We start from the raw sequence: 13,675 nt of genomic DNA, 5'->3' as shown, positions 1-13,675 counted from the left end.
TATATGTAAAATAAACGTGCTTTTTGAGGGAAAAAAAACGGTGAAAAAAGAAGAATTATAGGCGATATTAGAGTATTTATATATATATATAAAGTATTGGGAATAAAAGGCTATAATTGATAAGAAATGAGCAATAAATTGCGTGGAATATCAAATAATGTAGTAGGGAGTTCAAAGGTTCCTTTTTTTTTGGGAGTTAATATTGAAATATCGCAATTAAGGCCTATTGCATTTCGTATATTTACAAAAAGATATAATTTAACACTAAAATCGGATGCTCTTAAGGAACTTGCAATATTTATAGGCAGGAAATGTGGTCAAGATTGGAGCACAGAAAGCGAATCGATTTTAGATGAGATTGCTCAACTATGGAAAAAATCCCAAGGTTTGTCGGTTATTTGTAGATAGTTTAGGTTAAAAAGGCCAAGAAAGCAATTTTTTAGTATCAAAAGATCTTCTTGTTCCTATTCTTAAAAAATGGAATCAATTAAATTCATTGAAATTAAAGGTTCAAGAACAGATACCGGTTCTGTTAGAAAATGAAAGTCTTTTAAACAATGCTCAATTGGAAGCAAAATTAGAGCAAGGAATTGATATAAAACAGTATTTTTTATATATAGATGCATTTGATCAGCCTAAATATGTTTTTGATATGACACACAAGTCATTTGAACGGTAATATTTTTTTTATAATAATAGAAACCTAGCCTTATATTAGTTCGAATGAGCCACCTAAAATACTTGGGGATATTTCACATAAAATTTCAATTTATCGAGAAAGATTTTACCTTATAAAACAGCGATTACTTTCGAATCCGGCTTTTCAAGAGCCAAGTTTTTATGGTTCAATGTCTCATAAAGAATGGCATAAGGTTAATTATCTTTAAATTAATTATATTGAAAATCTAATTATAATAGATTACATCAATTAAAAATCTTTTAGGCAGAATTGGAAAGGAATTTATGTTACTTGGAGTAATTTCATATGGTCCTGAAGGAAAGCTTTGGTTAGAAGATATTGACGATCGAATTATGTTAGAAACAGATGATACGATTAATGGAGGAGGATGGATAGTTCCTGGATGCATTGTATTAGCAGATGGTATATATTTGGAAAATGGAACGTTTCAAGTATTTGTTCTTGGACATCCTCCATGTGAACCTAAATATTTATCGGAAAAATCTTTTGATCATATCGATTTTTTGGGAACAAATCAAGATAGATTAATGAAAAAACAATTGAAGGACGCAGAAACAAAATTTGGTCACGTACGGTTTGTATTTGCAGCTGACGTTATACTTGATGATGTTTTAGTATTTATTATTTTCTAAATAATATTTTTTTCTTATTCAATTTAGTCTATGAAGGCTCTTAAAAAAATGCTTTATATATACGAAACACGAGAGGATATTTTTCCTGAAGCTATTATTTTAATGGGAAATTTTATTTCTGTTCCATTTCATAATACAGGATTTTCAGCTAATTATAAAGGTACACAACAACATATTAGTTAAATAGATTTAAATTGATGCATAAAAGCATTATTTAACTCATTAGCACTTTTACTAGAATCCTTTCCAAAACTTACACAAAGATCAACTTTTATTTTTTTACCTGGACCTAATGATCCTTGGGCACAGGGGGGTGCACCTTTACTTCCACAAAGAGGAATTCCAAAAATATTTACTAATAGAATTAGAAAATCATGTAAACATGTATTTTTTGCTAGTAATCCATCAAGGTATATTATTTAAAAATCAAGTTATTCTCTGATTTCTTAGATTATTATATTTCACACAAGACATTGTATTATATAGAGATAATACTATGGAAAGGTTAAGAAGGCATTCACTTTGTTTTAATGATATAAACACGTCATCTATTAATGAAAATGAATTAAATCAGCATAGTGAAAATTTAAATAATGATGCATCTACAAATAACATAATTCAAGATATTGATAATCAAAAAAAAAGCACATCTAATCATTTATCGAATCCTCAGCAGGCCCAAAATGTATTTTTGTTTTTTTTATTTTATCATTAAATTAACACATATTGTTAGCTTGTTCGAACTCTATTAGATCAATCTCATCTATCTCCATTTTCTTTATCTCTTAGACCAATAATATGGGATTTTGATCATACATTACGTCTTTATCCAATACCACATCTGGTATATTTCCGGAAATAATCTAACATAATCTAATATATAAAAGATGGTAATTGCGGATACATCATGTCTTGCTTTTAATACTTCTTATTGTGGGTGTCTTAGTATAAATCCTGGAAAATTAGTAAATAGCTATAAAGCATCTTGGGCAGAATATAATCCAGCTGAAAATAAGGTAGTTGTTTTTGAAGAACTAATATAACGCATTATGCTAAGGAATAACATTCATGTATAAGCATGTATGACTTAATTATCAGTATGCCAAGTGTTTTGTTAGTATTTATTGATTTCTTTTTTGATAAGGGTGAAAGCTATGTCCCTTTCCATTACGAGAATAACCCGTTCTATGATTACGTGAAAAAGAAGCTGATTTAGATGGACCAGTAGGCGCATTAGGTGGGGGTGTTGGTCGTGAAGGTTGAGTCGATGGTGTCGCTGTCGTATTCGTAGTAGATGTTTTTATGTCTGTTTTTTGAACAACCTCTTTTTCTTGAATATCTTTTCTAGTATTTATATTACCATTGTCTGGTACTTGATATGTTTCTTGATTTGATGTTTGCGCTGCCACTTGAGGCGTAGATTGTGAAGAAAGATTCGTATTATTAAAATTTACCATACCACTCATCATATTATTCATTTGATTCATCATCATAGGATTCATCGGACCCATACTCATACCCATTGGGAATCCTGGCATACCAGGCATCATACCTCTACCCATACCACCAGGAATTTGCATACCTCGTCCCATATTTTGCATTGTTGCCATATATGCTTGCATTCTCTGATAATATTGAGCAACAATAGCAGGAGACATCCCACCATAAAACTGTTGCATACTTTGAAAATCCATTGGAAAGTTAAATCCAGAATTATCTTTACCAAAATAGTTTCTTTGATAATCATATCCATTTACATCTTTTTCTTTTGTCATATTCATCCGTTCTTTAAGATTTCCCTTAGGAGTAGCACGCTTTACCTCAACCTAATACTTATTACAATTATTTATTCATATTACAATGTTTAAATAACTTGTTTGTCATGAATCACAAGATAAGGTTGGGCCATAGCATTTTCAACTGCCGCTTCTGATTCAAATGTTACAAACCCAAATCCACGAGGTCTTCCTGTATCTTTATCTATCATTAATGTAGCATCAATTACCCTCCCAAATGTACTAAAAAATTCTTTAAATTCTTCCTCTGTACAATCTTGTGAAACACCACCAACAAACATTTTAGCTGTTTTTTCTTGTTCTTCTCGAGGAATAGCACGCTTAGGATCAATCTTATATACTATCAGCAAATTCCTACATATTTATAATATATTTATTTACAATTTTCCCATCAAGATAATGTTCTTTTACCATAACTGTATTTACACACTTAGGATCTTTAAATGTCAAAAAACCAAATCCTCTAGATCTAAATGTAAAACTATCTCTCATAACATTACACTCTGTAACTTCACCAAACTGTTCAAAATATGCTCGAAGTGATTCTTTCAATATAAGTAAAAATAAAATAACAATATTCATATTCATACCATCTGTAGTCTCCCAATTCAGCCCTCCAATAAACATTTTCCTATCAAACAAACTATCAGTATTTTTCTAAACTAAATATAATCCTAATTCTTTTTTCAATTTTATCTTCAAAAAAAATATAAAAAATATTCTAGCTAATTAACCTAGCTTATTTCTTCTAATTCTCGAGTTTCTGTCTTATATCTATACCAACACATTCCTGTTTTAAATACATATTGACTTTTCTATATATTTCAAAATAATATAAAATATATATCTTTTTTTTTATTAATCCCCCCCAATTATAACACTCAATTTCTTTCTTCTCACATACCCATCCTCTCTAATTGTTGATCCCATTCCTTCTGATACCGTCTGCTCTACAGACCCTGAAATATCTTCATTTTCTATACATAAAACCTCCTCTTCTCCCCTCAAACTAATATCCCCTTCATCTACCTCTGTAATACCTTCATTTCCAATAGGAAATGACTCGGTATTGCTTTTTTCTTCCTCTGTCATTTTCTCCGGACCTTTTTCCTCTGTATTACACGATAAATCACCCGATTTCGACCCAACTTTCGGGATTTCTGTTCTAAATTCTTTCCCCGTTTCATTCCTACCCTTAGATTCCCTTTTTTCCTCTGTTTTTCCCTCTTTTTTGCCCTTTAAATGTCCAACTTCTGTCTCATCATCTCCACTAAAATACCATTAAATAGGCCATTTTAATCCGTTCAAAAAATAATCATTACTAAAGATCTCTAAAAAGATCATCTTCTTCATAAGATTCCATTCTTACAGCGCTTCTTTGTCCTGTTTAGAGCTGATTATTTTTTTCTACAAATATTTAATATTTTGACGTTAAGCGCTAACCTAAGAAAAAGTAAGGTTAATAAGCACAGGGCTGTGCGGGCAGAGAAAGGACCAGATATATATGTATATTAAGGCAGAAGAGCGGTTATGAGTAGTTTATAGGAGATGATTGAGATAGGTATATGAATGATTTAGATGAGAAAATTATTGACATAAAAATTTGTTTTTTTAGGGAAAAAAGAGTGAGTTTTGGGCTAAAAATGGGATTAAATTGAAGATCTGGATAGGGAGAATATGGGATTTAGTTTTTTGAAGGAAGAAAAAAGGTTATCAGGGGAAAAATTGGGGTAAAATGTTATAAATAAGAGGAAAAAGAGAAAATGACAATTTTTCGTATATAGAAGGGGAAAAAAGGACGAAAAAAGCCAAGAATCTAAAGGAGAACGAAATTCTAATGTAGGTAGTTCAAAAACGCAAAAGTAAAAGACCATTTTAGCGATTTTTTTTTAAAAAAAAGGATAGATCATTATTATCATATAAACCGTTATATAATTTGCAAACAAGAAGTATTATGCCATTAACAAGTTTATATAGAAGGAGTTCATCTAGTTTTTCTGATTATATTTCCCAAACGGATGATGATTGGGGGGTTAATATAGAAGATGAACAAGAATTTTTACAATTATTTAAAACAAAGAATGGAATGTCTCAATTATCTCTATATGACAAAATATCTAATACATATGGAAGGGCGTTTAATTTAGATGAGGAAAAAAAGGAGTTAGAAACTAGATTACCAAAGAATAAAGAAATAACAGGTAAAAAATGAAGAAATTTAAAAAAAAAATGATATTAAGGTCAGATATTCATAATTTTATAAGCTTACAAGAGGAATCTCTGAGTATGGAGAATAAAAATGAATCAGGAAATAAAAAAACAGATTTTTATACAATAAAAGTGGAAAAATTTACTCAAATTCTTCAAGAAACTAGTATAGATCTAAATGTGTTAAGAAAATATGCATGGAATGGAATACCGGATGAATTCAGACCAATTGTATGGAAATTATTGATGGGATACCTTCCTTGCAATTCAAGCAGACGAGAAGCAACATTGTCTCGTAAACGAAATGAATATTTAAAAAGTGTTTCACAAACATATGAAAAAGGAATAAAGGAATTAGATCAAGCAATATGGCATCAAATACATATTGATATTTTAAGAACGAATCCTACTATTAAATTATATCAATATGAAACTACACAAAAAGTAATTAATTCTTTTTCTTTTAATTAATTTATAATATATTTTTCAGTGTCTTGAAAAAATATTATATGTTTGGGTTATTCGTCATCCAGCAAGTGGTTATGTACAAGGTATTAATGATCTAGTTACACCTTTTTTTCAAGTGTTTTTGTCTGAATACATTGGTATCTGTTCCTTGAAAAAAAAAAACCATTTTAATGAATTAGATGACGATCCAGAAATATATGATCCTTCCAATTTGCCTAAGGATACCCTAGATATTATAGAAGCAGATACTTTTTGGTGTATTTCCAAATTGCTAGATACTATTCAAGTAATGTATATTGTAATAATAATCTCATTGCTTAATTATTTAGGATAATTATATTTTTGCTCAACCTGGAATACATAGACAAATTATGAATCTTAAAGAATTAATAACTAGAATTGATCAGCAATTGTCGAATCATTTAGAAAAAGAAGGTGTAGAGTATATACAATTTAGTTTCCGATGGATGAATTGCATGCTTATGAGAGAGATGAGTGTTAAAAATACTATACGTATGTGGGATACATATATGGTACAATTTTCTCTTTTTATATATATATATATTTAATTAACATTCAATAAAGGCAGAAGGACAATCTGGATTTTCCGATTTTCATGTTTATGTGTGTGCAGCATTCTTAGTAAAATGGTCACCCCAACTTTTAAAAATGGATTTCCAAGTATGTTCATGTATTTATTAATTGATGCTTATTTCTTCTAGGAAATCATAATTTTTTTACAATCACTACCTACACAACATTGGACATATAAAGACATTGAAATATTGCTATCTGAAGCATTTCTATGGAAAAGTCTTTTTAGCGGTGCAAAAGCACATTTGCGATAAGTATTAATAAATACAAATATAATAAATTTTTATCGCGTGAATTATACTCATTTCTTTTTCTTTTTGTTAAATATCCCATTCCCATAAATATTATATAGTATACTGTACAAATTTACGTTGACATTTTCTCATGAAATCACATAATTCCTATTACGCTTCTTCTATAGCCCCCTTTTTGCTCATATAATACTTCCTTTTGGTCTCTAAATATGTTGGATGCCTTTGAGTAGTCGGTAAAAGACCGATCCCACGACATCGACGAATTGCTTTGGCAAGTTGCCGTTGATGTTTTGCGCTACACCCTGTTTCATCTCTTGGTAGAATTCTCCCCATTTCTGTAATAAACTCTGATAAAACATTAAAACTCTAAACCTATTAGATAATGAATGAATGAATATCCGCAGTAAATACTTTATATCGTTTAAGAGGACTGATACAGAGCCGTTTCCATGGATCTTCTTTAGCATTATTAAGAGAATAACGATATGATAAATTCTTTTCAAATGAAAGATCATATGGAGAGTATAATTGAGATTCTTTAAATGGAGTATAAAAAGCCCTGGAAATTTTTAATAATTCTGTTTTAGTAGGCTCTTCAACTATTTAGTATAAGTAAAATATAAAGCAGATATTTTCCTAGAAAAAACATACCGTCTGGATTATTTGAATTATGCGATTGTGTATCTAATATTTCTTTTTCATTTGATGTATTTTCTTCCAAAATATTTGGCTCTTTTAAATCTATACACATTAATATAAATTCAAGCATTTCAAAAAAAAAAAAAACAAAAAACCTGAGAAAAAAGTATTACAATAAACGAATTTTCTTCTAAAACATAAAGGAAATATAAATACGCTTAACTCCTTCTTCCATAATTTATTAGAATTCAAAAGACACCCCTGCATTTTTTATTCGAAGCAATTAGTGTTTTACCGACGTAATAAAAAAAGTCTGAGATAAACTATTGTATAATATTGTAAATACCTCTAAAACATAACATACTAGAAATACTTGAAAACAGTAGAAAAGTGAATATATCGATGAAAAATACATAAATATGAAAAAAAAAAAGCGAGGAAACTAAGTGATAGAATGCCAATTTTGATTCATATCATCGTTTGTCGAATAAATTATAGAGCCATAGTCTCCTTCGTATATGATTGCACCCGCTTTTCTAACTTTATTCACCCAAACGACTTCTTCTGTTTCCAAAATTTGTTTTGCCGTCGGTCGATCCAAAGGTTTAGGAGCTAACATCTGTTTAACAATACGATCAAGACCTCCTTGACCAATATAACGATGTTCAGGCTGGTTTTGTGATGCAGATATGTCTTTTTGTACGATAGAATATGCTTTAGAAGATAAACAAGGTGCATCTGAAAGGTCACCAGAACGAAGTTTTTGCCAAGATGCACCATTTTGTGGCAAGACAATATTAGCCGCTACTTCAAGAATAACCAGCCCCAATGAAAATATATCGGCCGGTTTATCATATTGCTGTGATGATAAAACTTCAGGTGCAATATATTCTCGATCACCTTCGCGTTCAGTTCCTTCTGGCTGGAAAAGCATGTTAAATTAAACGAAAAAAAAAAAAAAGCAAGGATCAATTACCACTGGCCATTCAGATGCCATTCCAAAATCGCCAATTTTTAGAATTCCCTCAAATGATATAAATATATTAGCTGGCTTTAGATCCAAATGAATATATCCACTATCATGGATATGTAAAAGACCCTAATTCAAATGTTAATATATATATTATACATAAAACGATGTAGAAAAACCAATAATAGCTCAGTCATTACTTTCCAGACACGAAATTCATCAAGTTTTGCTAATCTTCCATATTCTTGTAAGAATATATCTAAGCTTCCATTATCACATAATTCCATTTGAATATATAAATATCGGGATTGTTCCCAAGAATCTAATAATTTTACAATGTGCTCATGAGTCCCCAATTTTCTCAAAATATTTACTTCTTCAAGTCGTCGATGTCTAAAAAAATCATATTTAACAAGACTTTAAAAATAACAAAGAGGGACAAACCGCTCTTTTAAACCTGAATACGCAAACTTTGTTTTCTTTACAGCAAATTTAGAGGATCCATTTAGTTCTTGCACTTCATAAACCTGAGAAAATTCACCCGAACCCACAAGTTCAACATTACGAAAACGAGATGTTAATAAACCAGGAGATGGTGGATCAATTTTTTTTAAACTCATGCAATTGGATGGAACCGTTAAACTCCGAGTATCTGGTAATATACCATGTTCAGGAACCTTAGAAAGATGAAAAAAAGAAAGATCGGTTGGATCTAAATCAAAGATTAAGCAAACATGTAATTATTAAAATGGAAAGAAAGACTTACTCGAATCAATCTTCCAGCGTTTCCCAAAACGTTCACTATCAAGAAATACACCCTTTGTAGGGGTTAATGGACAATCAAATTCCGAACTACTACTATTATATAAAAAACTCAAATCAATGCCTTCAAAGCTTTCTTCTTGCGATGAAAAAGACGTGTCTGTAGGTCCCGCTACAGGTGTTACCGGAGTTTGTAAAACATCAAATGTAACAGATCGTTTACAAGGTGTTTCTGGCGGAAGAATCGATGTACCAGAATGAGGTCGATTCCGTTTCGACAAAAGCCCTGTCGACATAAACACCGTTTGAAGGGGTTTAACTAATCGATAGTCTTGAGGTGTACAAAACGTTTGTCGAGTAGATATCGACATTCCTCCCTTTATTCCTGTCGTTTCTTCTGCCATTTCGGTATGAGAAAGTGGATGAGGTTGTTTCCCATTAGAAAAAAATGCCGAATAAAATGTAGACGATTGTTTATTCGAAATAAATGGTGATTCCTTAAGAATTGGCGCTATAAAATTCTCCACTGAAACATGTTTTCTTAATTTATTTGTCGGATTCGGCGTAGTTAACTCAAATCCTTTTGAATGATTCAATATCGAATTAGTAAGATGCTTCGGCGTTGTCACTGACGATACAAATCTTGCATTCCGTTTCGCAATCGGTGATACAAATGTCGAGTCAATCAAAACCCTTTCACTTCGTTTTAACGGCGATCGCCCGAATTGAAGATTTAATTCTCCCGATTCTCCTGCTAATGGTGTTTTAACCGAATGACTAACAACCGCCTGTCTTTCCACCTCTCCGTCTGTCTCCATATGTTTTCGAGCACGCAAAAATGGTACTCTAAACGTAGGCCCCATGCGATTCGATGATCGTCCAAGACTTGGCCGTTTTCGTGTTTGTTCTGACGCATACATAACGCATATAGCAAGTAAAATACAATTAAATCCAATATTTATCTCAAATATAAGCGATATATCTATAGATTACCCTGATAATGCGCTCCCAACACGTCAAATATCTAACAAAAGCAAATTCGACTTTGCCCTGGATACTATCGTATAAGAAATACAAGACCAAAAGAAAAACAACGTCTATTCTGCATTAAAATCGCGTATTTTCGCGCTTTTTGTTCTACAAAATATCCCTTTTAACCTGTTAAATCCAAAAATAAATTACTTACTGGAATGATTTTATATGATCGATTTATAATCGATAGCTAAATCGAGACTGGAGACTTGAATATTCTGTAAAGAAGATGATAAAAAAAATAATAACAAGAAAATACGTGTTATTATAAGATAACTTTTACGTTTAAGTAAAGCAATTTAGAGGAATCTCTTTTGAATTCTAATATTTTATCTTGATTGTGGTTGCCATAGCAACCATAAATTAAGGATGTGATATTATTGTGGATAAAAAGCTAGACTAAAATGAGGAGGGGATAAAGAGAGATTTAGTATAAGGTTATTAAGGATTATATATTTATTTAAGGGTTTATATATAGATAGAACCATATATAGATTCATATGTGTGTATATAAGTATGTGTATATATAAGTATAAGTGTATATATGTGTGTAGATTAATATATGTTTAATTATAAAGATTTAATGGTAATATGAAGTTGTTATTTGTTTATATAAAAACAAAGATTTATAAGGTTTTTAGATATCTTTGGTATAAAAGGGTTTTTAAATTTTTTGAAGAGAAGATAATATTTATTTGTTAAGAAATCATAATAAAAGATTATTATTTTTTATAGTTTTGAATCAGAAGTTTTTATATTTAAAAAGTCAATGTCACGGAAAAAATGGGTTTTATATTCGAAAAGATGTCTAGAAATCAGTGGCCAGCCTATGATTCTTGTTATGATGGGTTTTTTTGCAGTTACTTTAACATCTATTATTCTGACAATTCTTTGGGTAATAAACAAAAACAATATTTGGTTGTTATTTATAAGAACGATATTAAAGGATTTAATAGTTTACGCAAAAAAAAACGCCTCGTTCACAGTGAATCGGAAGGATCAAGAGTTGAATTGGATATTGGAGATCTGCAGCGTTTTAATAGGATTTCAGCATCATATATGGATAAAAATCGTAATGTTTCTAATAAACCGGAAGATATTGGCCCCTGAACAAAATCCCAATTTAATACACGAATCATTTCATATACCTTTGCAAACGATTCATGAGATTGATAAGAACCATAAGATATAATATGTGAGGAAATGAAAGAAATATCTTTATCTAGACGAATTGCTCCCAACTATAATAATAATTAGGAAAAAACATTAATAAGCGTGATTTACTTCGTTCATTTGTATATTTAAAATCGCTTTTTCTAACCAGTTTGCTATGAGAGTTGATGATATTTTTACAAGATAATTCATATTTTCACGGGTTAGTTGATACTATTAATTCTTAAAATAAGATTAGAAACATATATTTAATTACTCTGAAATTAGTTATAATAAGATTCCAACCTTGAACAAAATGTTGTTGAATTGGTTGCTTCTTTTCTAAATCATTAAAAGTAGTATTATTGATTATATAAGTAGACTTGTTAAAATAATCAGTTAATATTTTTTTTAATTGAGTTTTGATATAAACCAAAAATAGAGTATTTAAACCATCCTATTCATTATCATTAAAATATATTTCTATAAACCTTTTATTTATTAGAAAAGACTTACTTTTAAAAGTTCATTAAGTCGATCTTGTAATAAAAGTAATGCCTGAATTGGTTGAAATATAATTGTTAAATCACTTTCAAATGGGAATTTCTTCTTTACTGCATCTTTATTAATGCTTTCAGATACAATTTTTTCAATATAATTTTGAGATATGTCCAAGTTATTAAGTAAAATAATAAATGAAATAAAATCATTATCTATCTTTAGATTTTTATAATTTTGATTTTTTGAAAATGCCTGATTATTTAGTTTCCCTTGAAATGTCTTTATTCTCCTTTGAATAATTCCAATATAATCCATTTCCATAATCCTTTTAACCCCAATTAATACATCTTGCAAAAGAGAAAGATTTCCCGTATCCAAAACCCTTTGAACTATTTTTCTCAAAATACACATAATATCATCAACAAAAGATGACATAGGAGGTTTTGACATAGTATCTTGCTCATCCAATTGAAACGCTTTTTCTACAGAATGACGCATGAAGAACAATTCCATACGTTCATAAGTAGAACAAAGTTTTGTATAATATGGCATCTTAAGTGTAGTAAAAATCATACTATCCGTCTTAGTTCCAATTTCCCTTAGTTCATTTTGATTTTTTTCCTACCCATGATACTCAATATTTATAAAAATATAAAAAATCTTACCATACACTTAGCCAAAATAAATCTATTGTATAAAGACCAATGATCAAGTATGCATGAAATCTCTTCTAACAAGATATCAATATTTTTAATATCAATTGCTTTGTTTTCCTGTGAAAACAAAGATGAATCAGGTTCTTGAAATAAAGTAGACGAGAAAGATTTGATTAAAAACTCAAATGAATACATTTTAATGAAAGATAACTACGCTTTTGTTAGTAAAGAATTTAGAAATTCAAAAATTGCCTTTTTTTCCACTTGTCTTTCTTCCCAAAACCTATCTATTATTATATTACATTGTTCAATACATTTTTCATGTATTTTTTCTATTGCAAATAGTGTATCCTCACAACTATAGTATTGTTTGATCACTGGTAGATGGTTGTTCATAATATTTGCAACATATTCAAACATATTTTGTATTATTAACGCATAGCTTATAGATACTTTTGTATCTATTGGTTTTTCATCTAAAATACCCATTGCTGACAACAATTTATCTTTATTCTGGATAACCATATTCGAAATAAACTCAGAATACACCTTGATACCCTCTTTGGGTCTTCCAATTACTGGAAAAAGACGAAAAAAGCGTGTTACTTCTTTTTCATCCTTGATTTCTGCCGCTTGATGAAATCCTTTCAAACAAACTGTATTCATTGCATCACATGCCTCTTGTAATGCTACTTTAGGCTCCATTGGTATATTTTCTGTAGGTACTACTACTGCTGTAAACCCTCCTTCTATCACTTGAGCTTCAATTCCATGAATTTCAGACACATATTCAGCTGCTAACTCCCAATTACGCTGATCTATTGCATAATAAAGATTCTGTATCCATTCCTTAAGCATTTTAACATCTTTAACATATTTAATAGTGGATTCAAGCCTAGTCTTATCTGCTTAACAAATCTACTATAGAAACTCAAGAAAAAACCTGTTGTATCTTCTTTTCTTGCATATTTCTTGAAACCTCGCGAATTCTTGTCACAACTCCTCCTAACATCTGCAGAAATCCTTCTATATCTACATGAACTATGTCAAGATCATGTCTATAAAGCCTCAGTCTTCAAAAATACTTGAAAAAACATACTTCAAAACATTCAACTGGGAAAATAACACATCCAAATCATTAGAACAAATGCTCAAGTCATACATACGCTCATCAATATCTGAGCATTCCTTCAAAAGACCTTCAAGACATTGCTCCACCTCATCTACTGTTTCCATACAAGAAAGCTCCATCTCTAAGCAAAACATGGCACAAATGAGCAATAAAACAATCAAATATACTCAAAAAAACAT

General features: G+C 30.2%; 6 protein-coding genes across 6 annotated transcripts; 2 read left to right on the top strand and 4 right to left on the bottom strand.

The window, feature by feature from the left end:
* The first annotated feature begins 80 nt into the window (after positions 1–80).
* Positions 81–2,421, top strand: T552_00730 (hypothetical protein). Its single transcript, XM_018369334.1, has 9 exons — positions 81–385; positions 429–675; positions 719–872; positions 919–1,314; positions 1,360–1,492; positions 1,541–1,742; positions 1,783–2,017; positions 2,066–2,176; positions 2,220–2,421. Exons 1-9 carry the CDS (start codon positions 127–129, stop codon positions 2,373–2,375), a joined length of 1,893 nt encoding a protein of 630 aa, XP_018227044.1. The 5' UTR covers positions 81–126; the 3' UTR covers positions 2,376–2,421.
* T552_00729 (hypothetical protein) lies at positions 2,408–4,537 on the bottom strand. The gene is made up of 6 exons (XM_018369333.1): positions 4,451–4,537; positions 4,033–4,398; positions 3,719–3,759; positions 3,510–3,673; positions 3,206–3,460; positions 2,408–3,158 (listed from the first exon to the last, which is right to left on the bottom strand). Exons 1-6 carry the CDS (start codon positions 4,489–4,491, stop codon positions 2,454–2,456), a joined length of 1,572 nt encoding a protein of 523 aa, XP_018227043.1. The 5' UTR covers positions 4,492–4,537; the 3' UTR covers positions 2,408–2,453.
* Positions 4,538–5,036: 499 nt separating this feature from the next.
* T552_00728 (hypothetical protein) lies at positions 5,037–6,698 on the top strand. The gene is made up of 7 exons (XM_018369332.1): positions 5,037–5,329; positions 5,374–5,780; positions 5,827–5,941; positions 5,984–6,090; positions 6,134–6,337; positions 6,390–6,485; positions 6,527–6,698. Exons 1-7 carry the CDS (start codon positions 5,083–5,085, stop codon positions 6,650–6,652), a joined length of 1,302 nt encoding a protein of 433 aa, XP_018227042.1. The 5' UTR covers positions 5,037–5,082; the 3' UTR covers positions 6,653–6,698.
* Positions 6,699–6,756: 58 nt separating this feature from the next.
* T552_00727 (ribosomal protein S18) lies at positions 6,757–7,603 on the bottom strand. The gene is made up of 4 exons (XM_018369331.1): positions 7,447–7,603; positions 7,304–7,393; positions 7,064–7,251; positions 6,757–7,018 (listed from the first exon to the last, which is right to left on the bottom strand). The coding sequence occupies exons 1-4, from the start codon at positions 7,556–7,558 to the stop codon at positions 6,803–6,805; spliced, it is 606 nt and encodes a 201-aa protein (XP_018227041.1). The 5' UTR covers positions 7,559–7,603; the 3' UTR covers positions 6,757–6,802.
* An 86-nt stretch (positions 7,604–7,689) lies between these two features.
* Positions 7,690–9,989, bottom strand: T552_00726 (hypothetical protein). Its single transcript, XM_018369330.1, has 5 exons — positions 9,028–9,989; positions 8,706–8,973; positions 8,441–8,654; positions 8,268–8,390; positions 7,690–8,213 (listed from the first exon to the last, which is right to left on the bottom strand). The coding sequence occupies exons 1-5, from the start codon at positions 9,941–9,943 to the stop codon at positions 7,734–7,736; spliced, it is 2,001 nt and encodes a 666-aa protein (XP_018227040.1). The 5' UTR covers positions 9,944–9,989; the 3' UTR covers positions 7,690–7,733.
* A 1,046-nt stretch (positions 9,990–11,035) lies between these two features.
* T552_00725 (hypothetical protein) lies at positions 11,036–13,615 on the bottom strand (the record flags this gene model as incomplete). The annotated part of the gene is made up of 8 exons (XM_018369329.1): positions 11,036–11,296; positions 11,340–11,441; positions 11,485–11,664; positions 11,724–12,329; positions 12,374–12,574; positions 12,629–13,264; positions 13,308–13,422; positions 13,464–13,615. The coding sequence occupies 8 exons, from the start codon at positions 13,613–13,615 to the stop codon at positions 11,036–11,038; spliced, it is 2,253 nt and encodes a 750-aa protein (XP_018227039.1).
* Between the last annotated feature and the right edge of the window lie 60 nt (positions 13,616–13,675).

The sequence above is a fragment of the Pneumocystis carinii genome, assembly GCF_001477545.1.
Source record: "Pneumocystis carinii B80 chromosome Unknown supercont1.3, whole genome shotgun sequence".
NCBI lineage: Eukaryota > Fungi > Ascomycota > Pneumocystomycetes > Pneumocystales > Pneumocystaceae > Pneumocystis > Pneumocystis carinii.
Note: the sequence above shows the minus strand (reverse complement) of the source record. Positions and strands in the feature narration are given on the sequence as shown.

Bases quoted from the DNA above. Each gene is read 5' to 3' on its own strand.
- T552_00730 (XM_018369334.1), top strand. From the start codon at position 127: ATGAGCAATAAATTGCGTGGAATATCAAATAATGTAGTAGGGAGTTCA. The intron at 873-918 runs GTTAATTATCTT...TAATTATAATAG, and splicing joins CTCATAAAGAATGGCATAAG to ATTACATCAATTAAAAATCT. The intron at 1,315-1,359 runs GTATTTATTATT...TATTCAATTTAG, and splicing joins TTATACTTGATGATGTTTTA to TCTATGAAGGCTCTTAAAAA.
- T552_00729 (XM_018369333.1), bottom strand. From the start codon at position 4,491: ATGGAATCTTATGAAGAAGATGATCTTTTTAGAGATCTTTA. The intron at 3,461-3,509 runs GTAAATAAATAT...ATAGTATATAAG, and splicing joins ATTATCTTGATGGGAAAATT to ATTGATCCTAAGCGTGCTAT. The intron at 3,159-3,205 runs GTTATTTAAACA...AATAAGTATTAG, and splicing joins TTGTGATTCATGACAAACAA to GTTGAGGTAAAGCGTGCTAC.
- T552_00728 (XM_018369332.1), top strand. From the start codon at position 5,083: ATGCCATTAACAAGTTTATATAGAAGGAGTTCATCTAGTTTTTCTGAT. The intron at 5,942-5,983 runs GTATCTGTTCCT...TTAATGAATTAG, and splicing joins GTTTTTGTCTGAATACATTG to ATGACGATCCAGAAATATAT. The intron at 6,338-6,389 runs GTACAATTTTCT...CATTCAATAAAG, and splicing joins GTATGTGGGATACATATATG to GCAGAAGGACAATCTGGATT.
- T552_00727 (XM_018369331.1), bottom strand. From the start codon at position 7,558: ATGCAGGGGTGTCTTTTGAATTCTAATAAATTATGGAAGAAGGAGTTA. The intron at 7,394-7,446 runs GTTTTTTGTTTT...TAATGTGTATAG, and splicing joins TTGTAATACTTTTTTCTCAG to ATTTAAAAGAGCCAAATATT. The intron at 7,252-7,303 runs GTATGTTTTTTC...TATACTAAATAG, and splicing joins TAATTCAAATAATCCAGACG to TTGAAGAGCCTACTAAAACA.
- T552_00726 (XM_018369330.1), bottom strand. From the start codon at position 9,943: ATGTATGCGTCAGAACAAACACGAAAACGGCCAAGTCTTGGACGATCA. The intron at 8,655-8,705 runs GTTTGTCCCTCT...TGATTTTTTTAG, and splicing joins TATTCAGGTTTAAAAGAGCG to ACATCGACGACTTGAAGAAG. The intron at 8,391-8,440 runs GTTTTTCTACAT...CATTTGAATTAG, and splicing joins TAATGACTGAGCTATTATTG to GGTCTTTTACATATCCATGA.